Source organism: Lepisosteus oculatus, chromosome 16 (genome assembly GCF_040954835.1).
Source record: "Lepisosteus oculatus isolate fLepOcu1 chromosome 16, fLepOcu1.hap2, whole genome shotgun sequence".
Classification (NCBI taxonomy): Eukaryota; Metazoa; Chordata; class Actinopteri; order Semionotiformes; family Lepisosteidae; genus Lepisosteus; species Lepisosteus oculatus.
Window position 1 is genome coordinate 6,330,967 of NC_090711.1, and position 19,306 is coordinate 6,350,272.

Below are 19,306 nucleotides of genomic sequence, written 5' to 3' on the forward strand. Positions count from 1 at the left end.
TGCACAGTCAAGTCTGTAATTCAGTGTGTGAATTTGTACATCAAAGGAATTGTTTTGAACGTGTGATGTAGTGGATAAAGGCATCAGCAAGCTTATTATTTTTATTCAAAATAGCAATTCATATTGCAGTTTGCCAAAAGATACAAGCATTACCCCCATGGTGGTAGATGCAGATTTTCATTTTATGTTCAACACAGAAATATAAAAAAGCATCACTATAATTACATTGGTGAGAGTGCTGTACTGTACTGTATATGCTAGCGTATTTCACTTTACTTCCCTCTACCCTCTGATACCCTGATGGACTAGCTACTAGGCTAACCAACACTGACACGACTCAGTCTCACTTTAATAATTTAACCCAGAAATAAATACATCTCCAACTCTCCCACCTCACAGCCAGCACCTTACTCTTCCTTTTGTCCTAACCGTTTCTCACTTTTATTGTTTCTTTGTATTTTCTACAAAGGATAATGGAACAATAAGAACACAAGAGCGACAAGATAAAGGGAACTCCTTGGTCTTTTGCTAACGACATACCTGTCACCTCTGGAGCTGAGGCAGGATTGCCTGCTGGCTGAGGAGGTTAAAGGGTTAATGTACCTCAGGCCGGACCATGTCGTGCCATTCTTGTCAGATGATGCAGGAGCACACAGTGAGAGAGAACGTGAGAGAGACAGGCACAGAGAGCGAGCGAGAGAGGGAGGCACAGGGAACAGAGCAGCAGATCTGCAGACTGACTAGTGCATCTTCGCCTTTGGATTGTGACTTTGCGTTCGGCTGATCTCTGGCTGTACTACCCCAGGAGGAGCCAGCAGCCGGCCACAGGGACCAATGGCAGTACAATGACAGCGTGACTCTTCTGTTCTGTTTCTCTTTCATGAGAAGATCATTCTTCTACCTTTGGTGACACCACATAAGTTCTGGACACTGCTTGTCATCCATGAGTTTATATGAGGACTGGCGTCTTTTCCCAGTAAGGTAGGAAAACTGCTGTTTTGATGGACACTCAAAAACCCGTTCTAAAATCTAGACATGCATATTGCTACACCTTTCTTCTCCTTTGTGAGAATGAGCTCTAAGAGAAAGCTGACACCTTGTACTTTTCTCAAATCCGTCTCCTCACCTTTCTTCAAGTTCACCGCTATTTTTAAGTCACACATCTGACTAATATTAAAAACTTCCCAAATGTATTTGCTCCAGCCCGTCACTTTAATAAACTGCTGGAATACTGACCTAAAGCCTCTTTGACTTTAGATTTTATTACAAGAAAGCTTTTTTCAATAGGCATTTTTAAGCAAATTTAACAGTAGTGTACAGTTGTGTGAAAAATGCATAGACACTAAATTATATAAGATGTTGAATATTATAATTGTCCTGGAATATTGTTCTAAAACACCAGCTTTTAATTTTTGTATCACATGAGTTTCTTAAAAATTACAGTATTTCAAAACATCAAATTAAATCTCTCAGAGTTTACTGTAAGCTAGGGTTGTATAAGAGATGGGTCGAACTATGTGTGGCATGTGATAGAGACCTTATACTCAAGTGTCAATTAGTTAGATTACAGAAATCCATAAGAAACATAACCCTACTGTAACAAATTGCATACCGTAGTAATGTCATTGCATTGTGATACAGTATATGTGCTGTCTGCAGATAGCATTGCATTTGCCATAAAGCGTCACTTGCTTCATACTGCTCACTTTAAAACCAGCTGTCTTTTTCTTCCACTTTTCCTCTGTTTGACCAGGTGGTTGAAACATGCTTGCTGTAGGGTATCACAATTTTGTAAAGGTAAATATGAACACCTTCTAAACTTCGGCTCAGTAAAGTGGCAGCTTAAGGCATCATTAGTTTTCCTCTGTCTAAATGATATTTCCATGAGTGACAGTTTAAGGGTTATGCTCAGAATTTCATGCTCTTCCCTGTGTCGATAGCTATTTTTCTTCCAACGGAGCATGGTAGTGTAAAGAATGTGTAAATATAATGCCAGCCTCGTTTAGGCTGATACAGTATAACATAGGACAGAGAGCTAGTTGATTATGCTATACACCCATTACAGAGGACACCATATGCAGTATAGCTGTCACCTAATGTTGAAATATGAGATTGTATTTGGTGTGAAAAATCAGTCTACACTGTGGTATCTCCTTTCACATACAGTAACAGCAGGCAACAGTGTAGAATGATATTGGTGCTCTTTCCAGTCTTAAAATATTGAAATGCAAATAACATATTGTAGCTCTTGATGATGTACAGTAGGTGGAAACATTGTGTTTCAGTCTAATTTACACTGCAGGAGACAAGACCTTTGTGCAAGAGGAAGTGAGTGTTACATTTTCTAACGCATTAAAGGGAAATCAAGAAAAAAAATAGTTTCATGAAATATGAAAATCCAGTTATTGTTATTCCCATTGCATCTAATGGTTTTCTCCCTAAAAAGAACGGCTTTTCCTGAGCTAGGTAACAGCACTTCAGAGGCAGATGAACTTCCACAATTGTTACCCAGCCACATCATGCTGTAAAGTACTCTCGCTCTGTGTTGATCGTTATCCTTCACAAAAGTCTGATCTTTCTATCTCAGGATATGCAAATCTGAACACTGCTTCTGTGTGAAATGTCTGAATAGTTTTAAGTGTTATTGGTATAGTTTGTAAATCTGATCAAATACAAAATACTGTGTTAACAAATACTATGTTAGATCAATTTTCAATTTGAAATTGAATCAAACAATTAATAAAGAAAAAAAAAACCCTGTCTCTGAACTTCAGATCAGATCAGATTAAGCAAAGATGCAGCATCCCATTTCTAAACAGCTTCAGACAGAAATACCTACAACAGGAATATACCAGTGATTCTGTTTTTGTTGACATAGTTATTGTATTAGAATAAAAACAAAAATATTCATAGAGTTTTGTGTATTTACCATGCCTGAAGGCCTGCCATTGTTTGAAATAAGTGAATTTATCACAGTATAATAATACAAATTGAATTAAAAGAGCACATTCTATTATCCTTGGGAGCTTTTCCTTACTGGGTAAATCACACAAAGAAGGCAAACTTTGGCACAGAAGCTGAAAAGAAATTAAACTTAATTTGTAATATAACCTCCACTGGTGACACCTGCTAGGTAAGGTCTCTTAACAGCTTAGACTCGTCTTTGACCTGCTCGAACGGCTTGCATTGACACATGATCCTGTTTTTTGTTTTCATTTTTTACCAAAGCGCATTCTCACACCAGCTATGAAAAGCAATTTAGTTAAGTGCTTGCTAGTTAAACACTTCACATTTTATTGGGTCTGCAGCTTGTCCTGTGAATGAACTACTCTTTGTGCAGTCTTAAGCCTTGCTGTTCGTTTCCAGTAATGTATTTTTAAGAGTTGCAAACAAACGTAAAAACAACCAGTGCATTTCCTATGTACTACTTATTACAAGAATATTTTTCCCCACCATACTGTCACCAAGGAAAATGTCATCATCTCATCGCAGAGACTGAAAACCAGTCATGTGACCCATGTTAAGGTCTTTCTAAATTTGAGCAAAGCAGCTGCCATCTTCTTACGCCCAAGGCTGCTAGGGAGAAGAGGCCAAGATGCAAGACAGCTTGTTTAAACTCACATTCAAATGTAAAGCACTTCTTGTCTCATAACAATTTCCTAAACATGGAGCCAGTCTTTTAAAGTGACAGGATAGATTTGGGGTTTAAAGATAGAGTTGGGGTTTAAACATGAGCTTTTTAACTTCCAATTGATCTGCAATTAGAATTTAACATGATGTTTATAGTGTCAAATGTGAATATCCCGAATTAAAAGAACATAAGAAATGAGAGGATGATATCTGGTCCATTCTTGGACTTCAACAACATGGCTGGGTTTGTTTCATGTTCCAACGATGCTTAAGAGGTTTATCTGTTTGTTAAATTTAAATTTTTCAAATAAATAACTCTAATCTTCAAGGCTGGTAGTACAGTGGTGCAGTGGTTTACATTGCTGCTTCGCAGTGCTGGGGCCATGAGTTCAGTTCTGGATCTGGGGTGCTATCTGCGTAGAGTTTGTATGTTCCCCCCATTATCATGTGGTTTTCCACTGGGTGCTCTGGTCTCTTCCCTCAGTCCAAAGACATACTGGTAGGTTAATCAGCTTTTGGGAACATTGGCCCTTGTGTGAGTGTGTGCATGTTTATGTGTCTGTCCTGTGATGTACTGGCATCCTGTCCAGAATGTACCCTGCCTCGTGACCATTGCTTGCTGGTATAGACTCTGGTTCCTCTGCAACCTTTCTCTAAATGTAAGAAGCATTTAGAAAATGGATGAATGCTTCAAGTCTTTCATTAAAACATGCCACAAGCTAACCCAAATGAACAAGTACTTCCTTAGTCGGATGGCTTGAGTCTTCCTGAATATGTTCTGCTTCTAGGGCAAAGCAGCTGTGAGCTGCGGGGTACCTGCAAGCTTATAGCATAGGCAATAAAGTTAAATCACTCCTCCAGTCAATTCACTGTATGGCATTGTGGAGATAAAGTAAGGCAAATGACAAACAGATCTATGCTGACCTGTGTCTCCTTTGCATATGCAAAAGTCTGAGTGAGGAACTAGCTCTTCATGAGAGGGTGTGTACAAATCCCGATCTTTCTGTAAAAAACCTGAAACAAAATGAAGGATTCTATAATAGCTAATTTAGCAGTTGCTCTGAATTTCTGAAACAGGGCTTGTTTGCACTGCTAAGCTAACACAAAGTCATGGCCTCATTTCCATAATTTTCATCAAAGGCACACAAGCAATTTTGTTTCCTGCAAGGATGACTTTATCTTTAGGACACACCGATACTTTGAATAACGATCCAATAATTGCTCACTTCTTGGTTCTTAAACTTATATTGATTAGCATTGCAAATGTCATTTATTGTAAATCTTGCTCCACATTTAACAGTGACCTGAGTACCAGCGAAGAAAAGTATGGGTGAACATTTAAAAATAGTTTAAAACCATGTATTACCTGCACCCATACAGCAATGTAATGACAAATTCAAAGACGATACGGGTTAAAGACTTTAAGGTTTCGCAAAAATTAAAAATGTAAAATACTATAATGCTCTAATGTAAGATGGTAAAGTGCTGCCCAATTAATATTAATAACACAATGAAAATAATAATACTTTAAAGTTTAAATTAATCCAAATGTCTCAAAAAGATGATAATGTTGGTATGTAAAAGGGAAGCATACATGAAATGTTCAGTACTTCATATCCAAATGTTATGGAAATGTATGTTGAGCATTTTAAGAATAAAAGTGATTTAACCTAAATGTTTAAATTGTGTATTAAAATTATTAAAATGTGTTGGCTCGGCCATTAGAAATTTTAGAATTAATTAATCATAGTTTTAATAATAATTATAATAGTTTTTTTGATTCTAACAGGATACAACAGTAGCCTACCTTTCATCTTTATTTTTCCTAATACTAAAATATGTCTTACACTAAGCAAATTCAATGTGATGAAAGCAATTATGTTTTTTCTTTGCATTTAATTACCAAGTAATTGAATATCATATATCACAATGACCTCTATCTATCCTTGACATACTCTACATATTTATATGTTAATCTCCAGTCCCTTGCTTTCACAATCCAATATCTTGCAAACACATAACAACATACTGTATACAGTTCACCAATTGTTATTAAGATTGCTAAGATTTTTGTTTTTGTGATTGGCTGGCTAATGTGTACAGATTTTCACTTAAAAGGATGTTTAAGGTGGAAGGATATAGTTCATGACACATGGCACATGGTCTGTATTTCAGTGGAGTGCTTTGACAAGTGCTTTGCTTGTGTTTCATGCTCAGCCTTTCCCAAGCTTTATTATGGCCCTTTGCTTCAAGCTGCTTATCTAATATAATACTGCCTCCAGATGTTCGATACAGTGGCCTGTCATTTAACAGTTCATGATGATCCCAGTTATAGATGAAAATGAGATTTTAAAGTACAGACGTTTGGCCGAGAAAGCTTAGAAAATCTATTCATGCATTTTCTGACCACTTTATTCAATACAGGGCTGCAGTGGAGCTGGAGAGTTGAGAGCAGGGTACGTTCTGGATGGGACGCCAGTCACCAGTGAATTGCAGGGCACACACAGACATGCACTCACTCACACCTATGCCCAGTTTTCCCAGAAGCTTATTAACCTACAGTACCAGTACTGGTATGTCTGTAGACTGTGGGAAGAAACAGAAGCACTGGAGAAAACCCATGCAAACAAACAGAGAACATGCAAACTCCACAACACCCCAGAAAACAAGCCCAGGACCCCAGCACTGTGATACAGCAATCCTAAATGCTGTGCCATTGAGCTGCCCAGCAGATTATGGCATACTAAAGAAAAATGAAGATCTACTCTTGGGCTCAACCCAACATATAAGATAATTTCCTACTTGCAATGTGCACAATGACTTGCATTCAGCACTTTGTATATTAGATTAATTGCCATATTTAACCCTCTTCGTTCTCTGTTTATGAAATGTAATTCCTAGTCTCTGGTATTAAAGAGCAACACCTTAAACTTACTTCAATTTTAATGTGGAACTCAACTTTCTAATACCCTATTCCATCAAGAATTTAAGAGGATATAAAGAAAACATGACAGGCTCTTTGTACAGACTCTATCTTGCTAGGGTGTCCATGTAATTAGGTCACTGCTATTACCCTGCTGCATTTCATTCTAAAACAGCAATCTGTTACTGCATTGTACAATGGAGGCAATTACACAAGCCAATCATACAGTACCAAAAATATCTAAGAAGGTTTATAATTAAATATAACAATATGCACAGACATTAAATGGCATGCTTTCCTAGCAATCATTATTCACCTAAAGTTGACTGTACATAATTGCTCCATAATAATTATTGACATGCCGATTTTCAAATGCTGCGATTGTATACATTAAAATGGATAAAAGGTGGCAAAACATTAGCTAGCTGATTGCTGTTGTGATGAATGTGATAATTCTACTGTAGTTTCCCCCTTTATATGCAGGAATACATTAGCTTTATAATACAACTTTTGGAATTTTGCAGTGAGAACATTTTTCCTGGTTTGATACACTGCACATCCATTTGATCTCTATTAAATCTGAATGGAACTGGATTGGATTCATAAACCAAAAACAATTAGAATGATTACTACAGGGATTCTAGTATTAATGCTTCTTCTACATGTTAAAATTACCATTGATCATATATGTTAAATTCTCTCTTTGGTATTTATTAAATAATTTGCTGTTTCAATATAAATTAAGTCCCAAAAATATATATTTTTAAAGTATTTATAGTACATGAGGTATTTAGATTAAGTATTTAACTTACACCAGTACTTTACCAATCAGCCAATTTCAATAAAATCAGCAATTGTACTGTAATGTTATGAAAATAAATATCTGTCAATCTTTTAAAAGTACGATGTGGCATTGCAGCATCCCCCTACATTCTGCATTAAACCTTTGCAGCTTAAAGTCTTTAATAAAGAAGGAGCCAAGATCCTGACTTGTTCAATTAAAGTACTGCCCCCTCCCCCCTCACACTTAAGTAATAAGTAAACTTAAGTGCTCCTTTTGGCATTCTCCTTTAAGAACAGGGAATGTATTACCTTTACATGATGACTCTAACAAAAATATAAAAAAGAGGATTAGTGAGAGAAAAGAAAAAAAGAAAGGTCACTTCTATCATCCATCCATTATACGAAAGACATGTTTCTCGTAGGGCTCGAAGGCTCACAGTAGTATGGAGTCATAGTCCAACAGAAATCATCACTTGACTTTCATGTCAAGAGACAGGAATACTACACAATGGCTCATGGAACGTTATCAGACCAACACAATATTACAGGAATAGTATAGGTCTGAGCAGCTTTACTGAACCTGTTTAGCTGAGAACAGAGAAGATTGTGAGAGGACATGATATATTTATTGAAAAGACACAAGGGCGCTGACAAAGTCAACACAGCAGACATTCTTATGTCCTTCCCATGGACTAATGGTGTATAACTACAGCTGCTCAGTATAATCAGAATATTCCAAGATATGCTGTGGTCAATTGTCACATTAACTTGATATGAAGCAAATGGCTATTGCAAAACAATCATTGAATTCATGAGGAATCATAGATATTTAATGTAAGTTTTAAACCTGTCCTACTAGTAATTACTCAGTGTAGTTCTATAGAGCTGGTATACCAGTGCTTTGCTTTCAGGACAGGTTTATTAACATAAAAATATTTTAGGACTTTTAATATGGATTGCATTATCATAGGATAAATACCTCAGAAAAGTTATCTGAGGAGCAGTACTGCAGGAGTAATAAACTCTTGTCATACATAGTAAACGTAAACAGTAAGTCCTCTGTTATAATGTTTCAAAATACCACAAATGAGGTAAATATGCTGTATCTTCTTCCATTAGTAACACAGGACATTTTCATAAGGGGGACAGAAGTGAGGTTACATATAAAATGCAGTTTCCAAGCAGAAATGTCAGTTTTCCTTATTATTTAGAAAGACTTCTGACAGCTTTGCACAATTTGTTTGGATGTGACACTTCATTGGTTACATATAGATGACATGAGCTGTGATGAACATAGGCAGTGACCCATAATAAGCTGCATCCTGAATATATTGCAGATAATTGATCATTTAATGAAAAGTTTCTGAGATTTTCCTGCTCTATTTAAATTCATATTCAGTCCATTGAGACCAGCTGTATAGGAAGATGCAACAGTAATTTGAAAATGGAAATGATCTACTGAATGTGTTATGGATGAAATGTACAGTAAAAAGGTCAAAGCAGATCAGATAGAAATGTGAAGATAAGGATTAAATGCCCCCCTCTTAAACCAGAATTTTGCAGAATTGCTGGCAGGGACAGCGTAGTAACAAACATTAAATTTGGAGCTACTAAAGATACCTTAGGAAGTGGAAACCTGTTTTTGTAGGCATGATATCTAATAATATCCACAAAGACTGCACGCTATACATTTTTTAGGACAGAAGAATAAATTTAGACTTTGCATACATTTTGCGGTGTAGCAACATAATGAAATCATGTGAATTAAATAACTAAATATTTACTTTTTGTCCACACTAGTGTGTAGAGAATCTGAAGGTGGTCTTTCTGCTCTTAAAATGTGGCTAAAGTTACTGATGGGAACATGGGCTGGTGGACTGACAGAACAGGACCTGTCATTGAATTAACTTCCACCTTCATACAGCTGCCAACTAACTCTTAGCCATCAGAGGTGAGAGCAAAGGAGCACAGTAGTGTGAGATTGCGTACAGCTGTATCAGAATTCAAACAATGGTGACACTTGCTTCCATAATTGGACAGCTGGCTTGGAAGTCTTTTTAAGGGACAGAATAATTAGCGCATTGGCCAATTACACAAACAACGTCACCACAATCTGCTTTAAGAACATTTCACATATATGAACGTGACACCCCTGACAAAACAATTCACTGTGCACATCAAATTCCCCATCCTTTCTTTTCCCCATCCAAAACGAATGTTTGGGCTGTATTTGCTTTGCTCTTCTGCCTAATGAACTTGTCTAGACTAACCCTCTCCTTTATAAAAATTCTTCCTTTGTTCTGAAGAAAAAGGGTAAAAGGTTACTGTGAGTATCAGATTTCATATACAGTACTACTGTATATATATATACTGTGTAAATACCCACCCCTGACCAACCTTCTTTAATTGTCACCTTAATTAATGTCTTACCAAGCTCTTATGTGCAATATGAAGAGCAAAGCATTTCTCTATGGTGCTGTATGTGACAGTGAGGACAGTTCTTTGAACCCTGAGTCCACGAAGATTTAAGTTTAATTTACTGTATATAAAATGAACAAAAAGAGCAGATGAGAAACCAAAACCAGAGAAAAAGTTCAATGAAAGAAACTATCATTTCAGCCAGTTAAATATGAAAAGGGCAGAACAAAGCTGTCTTTCTTGAAAATGATTATAATGTAGCTTCACAATGGTCACTACTGGAAGCATGGAATTTACAGAGAAAGCTTACACATGCACAAGACTATTTGCTTTCTTTTTTTCAGAATCCTCTCAGAATCCTAACACTTTATTTTAACAGTTATTGTCACGGATATCACTATGAAAATTAGCTTTGTACTTTCAGGGAAACTGTCTGGGGCTTCAGAGATTTAGGTTAAATAATTCATTTCTCTGTGAACGTATAACATAAACCTTCACCATGCATATATTTAACTGAGAGATTATTTCCTGACAGGTAACCAATTTTGTCAGGGAACATTTCTGCCATTGCTGCCAGATCACTGAGACAGAGGGAAAAGAATGATGAAAAATAAGTTTAAGTTTAAGGAAAGGTAGAAACATGGATATTGTCTGTATCCTAGCTTGCTGATGTAAGTGACTGTACCAATGACTGCAAAAATGTAGTTTCTTGTTCACTGCAAGTTAAAGTACCTTGAAAAAGATACTGTAGTAGCAATCAAACGCTTACCCTTGGAAATGTAGTTTCCATTAAAGCATATAGACCTTCAAAAAGAAGGTGGGAAGGTGAGCCAGTACAAAACAATACTTGAAAGGAAGCACACCTAAAAAAGGCAAAATGAAAGTTAGCTTCAGTAATAATAGGTTTATACATGATTTATCCATTTGGATATATTTTGTCCTCGACCACAGGTTAAACAATAAATATCCAACTGATAGTAGGCACACCTTTGGTAATGGTTTCTGGAAAAGAGAAATGTTACCCTTTCTGTGGGTAAAATGGGTAAAAACAACTCCAAAAGAAATATCGGACAGAGGAAGATCCATCTAACACTTGTTCCTTATATACAGTGACTTAAAAAAGTAAAGAGATTGTTTATGAAAAAATAAAAAAAACACGGAAATGCATCACAATATGGCATTCTCAGATACTCAGATACAAGAAACAGAATATCACATTGAGACTGATAGGTCTCATTTACTAATTAATAATAGTGATAGATGAACAAGTTTGGATTTTATAGTGGCTTATAGGAGGCAGTGATTGAAGAAAACTGTTCTGATCATATGATTTTAATTAGGACTGCACCTAATATGTTTGCCCTTAAGAAGGCCTACAGTATAACTGATGCTTTTTCTTTTCATCCCCGGATATTTTCTTTAAATATTTATGTCCACGTAGCAAGGATGTGAAAGTATTAATGACAGCCCGTGAATTGCTTTAAAGGATTACTGCTGTATGATATAGAGGGGATTGCATTAACTAGGTTTTCTGTACTTTGAAATTTCAAGAAATAAACACAGCAGACAGGTTTTATATGATTAAAAGAGTTGTTTTTTAAAAATATCTTTAAATGCTACAGAGAACATACTGTACTGCGGTTCATTTAAATCTGATTCCTACTGGAAGTGCACTAAAAAGTCTGCTTAGATCCAGAACCATCCAACTGTATCCTAGTTTTTCTGCCACTACAAGTGTAACAAAGACATTTATCTTTATGAAAGGTTGACAAGATGGTGTCACTGTGTCCTAACTACAGTAATTTCTACAATCATTTTGAAAGGTTTCAATGTTACGTGTGTCTGGTTAGTAATTAATTATATCAGTTTGACATCTTGATTCTGTGATGACTTGTTGGGAGGATGTCGTGCTGAAAGCTGGGAAAAAAATAATTATACTGAAACACTTTTTTTTGTGTGTGGAGTAGTTGTGAAGTATAAAGACAGATAAATTGATATCCCTTTACCTGACATATTGCTCTGCCAGGAACTGAAAATTGAAGTAATTAATTCACATAAAAAAGTACAGTTTTGTGGAGCCACAATAATAACCCAGTTGGAAGTTGTTTGTTGTTTAAACTAAACTGTGTTTTTCATCAGCTAGTTCATTGAAAATTTAAAAAGTTGCAAAATAATATTTTTCAAATGAAAATATTTTAAAATTTACATTTCTTTCTGTCTGATGTTGCTGTCCAAATTCCTGTGCACAATGATTTCTGTTTAATGATTCCCAGAGAAGAGTGAACACTACAACGTCCTGACATTTGCCTCCAGGGAGCTGTTAAACCCTGCGTATTGCATAGAATTATTTATCAGTGGCTGCACACTACGAGATAAAACTGTTTCAAAATGATTGTAGAATCATGGCATGAAAAAGGATCCAAATTTTTCAGATTTCAGTCACCGGTTTTCAATCTCTTTAAACAAGGAAATGAATAATAATTTAAACAGCAGTTGCAACAGTGCTAAAAGTGTGGATTCAGTGTTACCAGCATGTTAGCAGGTATTAAGTCAATTCAATTCGAGCTTCATTATCTTCTAGGGGAAATTTGTTTAATGGTGCAGTTCAATACAAAAACAAACATTACCAACAGAGAAACCAGCACACTAGTATACATAGGAGAAAAGAGAATTAGTTTAGATTGTTTGAGAGAGATATTGTAGTGGAGATGAAAGATGGGAGAAGTGAAAATTCACAATGTATGGGGTGATACACACACTCCATATCACTGGCCTTCTTCACAACCTTTTCTTTGTAGAGGATATTTAAGTTGGTGTGATTTGCCCCAATTATTTTGCTAATTTTCAGTAATTTTCCCAGCATATTACAATTAACAGAGCTGATGCTGCCAAACCAACAAGTGAGACGGTATATTTTAATAAGAAAGACAACATGTAAGACACTTTTAATAAATGATTTACATAACTGTTCAAAAAGTTCTACCTTGAAATAGCTGAGCCACCTAAGAAAAAAGTGTCTCAATTGGCCTTTTTATAAATTGTGTCACAACATTTGTCCCATCTTATGTTTTTGTCTATGACCATTCTCCAGTCTCCAGGTGACTTTAGGTAACAATCCATCAACATACTGTATAGTACAGTACGAACGTATGAATAGTTCATTCATATGGTGTATAACCACATTGAAAACTGTAGTGTCATTGTCAAATGATCAAGTGTTTCTCTTTGGTACTTTTTGTTTTATACAAATCCAATTAGGAATCACCAATTACTTCTTTTTCCTATGGGCTAGCAGCAACTACTCCTAAAGTGAGAGAAAGAGGAAGGGCAGACAATGCCCTCTAATTTGCCCACCTTGCTCAAGTTGTGCAGTGCTGTTGGAGGGATCCAGGCCATGCAGTATGTGGCTAATGACTAGGTGAAAAAAATCTTATCGTAAAATTATATACAGAACAGAATATGCATTGAACAATAAAACAAAGGAATGTTAAAAACTGACTTCATAAGTGAAATTGTAGTTGGTTTATTTTTAATTTATATAACTGATACATTTGCCCAATGCCTTATGTTTTCAAAGTCTTCACCTAGAGTACAAGATGAGTGTTGCAACCTGAATATTTCAAGTTCAAATCCAGGCTTCTGAAAAGCTGTCCTTGGGTTTCTGTGACCCTCATTGCAGATTATGTGCAATTATATCAGTGGAAACCTGCAGCCTTTACATAAGCTTTTGGTGAGCTGGTGTTATAAATTATGGTTATCCCAAATTGGTACCAAATCATATTTCATATGATTTATATGTAGTAAAACTGGTATGGGCAAAATGATAATTAAAAATAAGTGTTCTGAATTCATTAAGGAAAACATATAAGGCATTATTGTTATGATGTACTGAAGCACAGAAATCAATATTAACATCCATCTAAACTCTTTTGGTAAGCCAGCAGTCACAATATGTTTTTGATTTGCAAGATCTACTGTGACATTTAGGGCTAGTGTTCTGAAAGAGCTTCACATTGAAGCCAGTTAATTTGTTGGCAGAGGCCCAACTCCTACTCTCTATTACCAGTACTTAGTGTGCAAGACCTCAGTATAACCCTATAAATAATGGGAGATTACAGAAAAAAATGCACAAAAGGGGTCTAATTAATAGAGTATTGAATATGAGAAACAGTATCTGACTACATTATCACAGTCGCTGCGTGACCAAAATGTGATCTACTTCTTTCCTTTAACATAAATTATTCTATGGACACAATCAAGATTCAAGAGTTTAAGGGTATCTCCACCACTAAACCTTATAAAACAGATCTTTTTGACTCTATACAGAAGATTAATGGCAACTTGAGAGCTGTCATTGGGAAGGACCAGTCAAAAGGTCACCTGCACAGTTAATAGCAGTCACATTGAAAGCGGTGGAATTTTTTGTGTTATAGGACACTCTGCAAAACATTTGTAGGGAGGTACTGGGTACACTATGGATACACAGACATATTTTGGGGCAAAATAGATCAGCTGGAATGCTGATGTAACAAACTCTGTAATTGGAGCCACTTTGGAGGCAATTATAGAAGTGATTTCACCCCTGTCTGAAATCTAGACAGTGTCAAATATAGCCGCAGTGGAGGATCCAGTCCATTGCCATGGTAGAGTTGTCTGCGGTCTAGAAAGTGGCGCTATGTCTGTCAGAGCCAGTGAGCAACCAGAATCGAATCAAGGCTGGGGCGGGGAAGAATCAGCCTTTTAAAAAGAATGTTTAATTGGGATGATGTGGAATGAAGTGACATATACAGTACTGTATCTCCCCACGCTCTTGGAAAATGCTTCCGAAAAGATTTTTATAGTTGAGCTTAATAGTGCTAACAGTATAGTCAGAAACTCAGATTGCCTATGACTTTACTGAGGTTAGTTTTGTATGTGTAAGCATTCTGTGATCTTGACCAAAGCTCCTGGAGATTGCAGAGGTGTAGAGATGAGGGCAAAAGTCTTGGAAAACTTTATTACTCTGCTGAGTATTAATGAGTAAAACATGATTATTCTCTTTGTTGGCATCAGTAGAGGCTAGTTGCTCGTTTTCTTGCAGATGTTAAACAGAGATCCTGACTACTTGGCCACTAAATATCCCAGGACACTGTGTGTGGGTATGGGTGTCCTAAAACTATGTCTTCGGCAGCGGCTACATTCTGCTCTTTTTCAAACCTGGCCTTCTGAAATGTCTTTCTTCATTCAATATGCATAACAAGCCGTCACTTTTCCTCTCATTCACCTGTCACTCAATGCTGGTTACCATGAAAACATGTGCCAACAGGAAATCTTCATCACCTGCCAGCAATTTACATCCACACCCCTAATAGGTGGTGCAGAACATTTACTGTAAGGACGGCTCTGACACTGCTCTGGGCCCTGTCAATGAATTCCCTTTCAGAGCCTCTCTAGTCCTTGTTCCTCTTTTCTCGTGTTGCCTTGTCTGGATTCCTAACCTCTGCTGTGTTTTCTACTTCCTACTTGGCTTTTCTATTCTTGGCTTCGGCCCCTGCTTGCTTTTACATCATTGTCTTCGGGATTTGCCCAGGATAGGAACTGTGTTTTACCAAGTTTTCTGGATCTGACCCTCGCTTCAACCCGACCAAGCGCCTTTGTTTGGGTCTCTTCCACTCATTCACCGGCTTAGCATTTAAATCATTTCCAATGATAGAGGCAGAAGGAAGCAAAAGAGACATAAAGTACTTGTGAAGAGAGGTCTAGTGCTGGAATAATAGAAGACAGTGGAAGAACGGGTCAACATGAGTACAGTACATGCTATATATTTATGACAAATTAATTACCATCATTTAACAGATGCAAGCTTTAGTATCACTGCTAAAACCATAGGCAGTAGTATTTATTGTCTTGTCAACTTTTACAAGAGACCCCTTTGTTTTATTCAGCACACAAGGAAAACCAATGACTTTACAGTACTTATTTTGAAGACTGTAAACATCAGCAGACTTGAGTTGGGTCCCCCGAAGTAAAGGGATTTGAATGTCCTTACAGTGTAATAAAATCGCAGCATTCAGTTCTTTTGATGGGTGAATTCAAGTCACACATTCCAGGGTATATTGTATTATTAGTTGGCATTCACAGAAAAACTTGAAAAACACAGCAATGAAGGATAACCCACTCCTTAGGAGGAGGAGATGAAATAGAAGTAAAAAATGTTAAGTCACTCCACAAGAATATATTGTAGACACATAACCACAATTTATAATCCCATTCTTCAGATGTGGGAAAGAACAAGAATAGACACTTTCATACAGTATAACATAAGGGCTGACTGTGGAAGCATGAACTGTACAGTATCTATAAACGTTTTTTTAAATAAAAAACTTTCACACACGAAGAAAGCTCCACAGCTGAAAAGTTATGTTTCCTTTCTTCTCTTTTCAGCATGGAATAAACCTTTACATATTCGCATGCTGAAGCAGCTCCCTACTTAATCTATAAAAGTTGCCATCTTGGTAGGGAGTCACTGGAAGTCCATCTAATTTAAACCTTCTTAAATTATTTAACATTGTCATTGTTTAATATATCAGTGCAGGCTGAATGAAATTCAAAAACGTGCTCTAATATCCCTTAGACTGGAAATGTCAAATTTTCAAAGTCTGCCCTTAGGAACTACCTGATGCTACAAAATACAATATGTAGGCAGAGATGATAGCAATGAAAAACCATTGCAGGAAATCTGCTTATTTCCCCTTTCCTGCCATACAGTGTTTTATGAAAAATCAGATCAGAACAGCTGTGGTCATTAAAAATTAATATTTTAAAAGTAATACCTAATTCATATATTTTTCTTTTCTGCCTCTTACTGTATAATCATTTTATGTATTATCATTTTTACATATAATCATTTTATGCATCTGTACTTTTAAGTAGAACAAAAATCCCTGGTGCATGTGTTGGAGGAGCACATCAGCTATGATTTCATACTGCATTTAGACATAAAAGCTTGCCACCTCATGCAATCTGGATTTGATCCCAGGACATCTTTTTCTTCATTAATTAGTGTATCACAATGTTTAAAAGATTTAAATGAAGGTTAAATAGAAAAGAAGTACAAAAAATAAAAGTTGCAGTAACCTTTCAGTTCAGCCACACTTTCAAACTTGAAAATTAAATAAATTATGAATAAATATGAATATAGTGCATTTGCTTACTATCTGAGATAAAGATCACTCTGTAGAATACAGCAATACCAATTTATTATTTCAATGTTATTTCCAAAACAGAAATCCATGATTTCCAAGGTGGTGGAAACAATTTTATCCTCTTAATACAATTCAGGCCTTTTCTTCAATGTTCCGTGCTTTCAGAAAAAAAGATGGCGTTAATGTCCTTACAAGAGACTTGATTCCTATATCTCTGGAACTCCACTAATGGCAACAGCATACTGTACCTGGCTAATTGGTCAACCTCAAGAACATCAGTACATTACTAGGATTTACAGTACCACTCTGAGGAAAATCTTCCAAGAGCAGGGGAGATAGTCAAGACAATAGACTTGTACTAAGATCTTTAATTACACAACTCAGTTATAACTATTTAATGATCTGGAAATAAATATTCTTTTCAGTGCAAAACATATAGCCAGTAAAGCCTCATTGTTTGAATACCCCTTTAGTTTTGAAGCTGCCATTTTGAATTTAGTTTCTTGCTAGACCTTTTCTGATTGTTTGTTTTGTTACAAGCTCACCGAGCTATAAGAAATAATTTGGTAACCTGCTCCATTCATTTCCGTCTAATTGCTGCTTTACTGCCCTTGCTCCAATGTATTGCAAAAAGCGTCTGTATTTTTTCTGGTATACAGTACATCTGATTTCCCCAGCCTGAGGTTGAGGTTTCACATCTTTCTCTCTTCATCCCTTATCAGTGGTTAAATGCACCATGCGTGTTCTTGACAGGGCCCTGTTGCTGAGGCTGTCAGTTATACAGTATGTAGGTAGGCTACATTCTGGCAGAGCAGCAAAACAACAAGTAGTGTGTGGGCAGAAACTGCCTGTGATTTGATCAATTTGACTATCTTCAGAATGAGCCTTTGTTGTTTATGTGCCAACAGAGTCATTTGTTGGTGTCAAAAATACCCCCAGGGACAAGGATTAGATGAATTAATTGAGATGCGAGTTTGTTGTCGTAAAGAGACACATTCACACAGGGACTCATTTTGATGGTGTATTTTAGTGCTCAAATGCCAAGACCATGAATGAGAGTGTAGGTTTGAGAATGTGCTTGGAATAATTCCAGTATTTTTTGTGAGAGACTCTAATGAATGCAAATGCATTGCAAAGACATACTAATCCCTCTCATACTCACCTGTAGTTATCTGCAGTATATATTTATTACCTTACTGGCAACATTTTAAAATCAGTTTTTTATCTATATTCAGCATATTTTCTGGGAGAAATTTAGTTCCTAATTCAGTTTACTCTGATCCTACAGTGTGTGTAGAATTTTCTTGATATTTTCTGCATTACAATATTCAATGTTACAACCCTGTCTATATCCAGTAGAGAAAAGGCTTTGAGCTTGCTTCAATTAATTTGAATCTGGATGTTAGGTTACTACTGAACAACAGGGGCTGATGCCCAAACTTCGCAGCATGTACTGTATTCAGAAATGGTGTAATGCTTAAATCTAAAGTGTTTTTTGTAGGTTATCTAGCACATGAGGTAAGGGTTTGATACAATAAGGGTGACTCATTCCTGCCTTTGGCTCTGATGAGGTGTTAAACCTTTCTATGCTCCTGCTTTAGGATAAAATGTAAACTCAGGTCGTCATGATCTAAGTTCCTGTACATTATTAGTAACTGCACTGTTACAGTAATTGTAGAATGTGATGAAACATTGTCATTGTCAATGAATTACACATTAATGATTTAATTTTCATTACTTGTGTTCCCCGTTATCTGGATTGGGTTTTGATAGTGTTGCTCATTGTATGTGGAAAAACTGCTTTCATAATTATTTCTGAATGGCTTTTTTTCTGCTCCAGTTAGGGCAGATTTCTTTCCTTTACAAACTCAATGTGAATTTTAGATCTCTGTTCCTTTGTTTATTTGATTCTAAGTACAAGTTAAAAACAAAAGTCATGCTCACAATTGAATGTAGCTGCATAATTAATAAAATGAATTAGAGCATTGGCAGTATAAACACACTTCTTGATGGTGGAAGAGTCATTCATATAATTTGTATTGTGGAGTCTTGAAATGTTCCTATTCTTGTTAATTACTCACTTTAGAGGCATGATTGAAACCTCTGAAGTTTCAAACCAATGCAGTGTCGCTTGCTTGAGTGTCAGAGGCTATTAAGAAGGACGTGCCTTTGTCCTTCCAAAATCAGTACAAAGTCTAGGGAACTGTACTATAAACAATCGAAGAACGGTCTTGAAGTGCAATAATTGATGAGTCTTACATGTATGTTTTCGTGGTGAAGGTGAACTGCTACAGTGTAGTGTAATGGAAGGGGACTCCCAGGAATGCATAAACAGATTAGAATAGGAAAGTGAGAGAGGTCATAAATT

At 36.4% G+C, this 19,306-nt stretch overlaps 1 protein-coding gene across 2 annotated transcripts in view; it reads left to right on the top strand.

Moving 5' to 3' along the window:
* Window positions 1–404: 404 nt before the first annotated feature.
* LOC102685475 (opsin-5-like) overlaps window positions 405–19,306 on the top strand; it is a 34,426-nt gene continuing 15,524 nt past the window's right edge. The window contains exons 1-2 of one of the 2 annotated variants that reach the window (XM_015364771.2): window positions 405–981; window positions 1,754–1,797. In XM_015364771.2, coding sequence (XP_015220257.1) covers window positions 1,765–1,797 — 33 coding nt within the window. In that variant the 5' untranslated portion in view covers window positions 405–981; window positions 1,754–1,764. The remainder of the gene's footprint in view (window positions 982–1,753; window positions 1,798–19,306) is intronic. The other variant, XM_006639526.3, reaches the window with a different exon arrangement.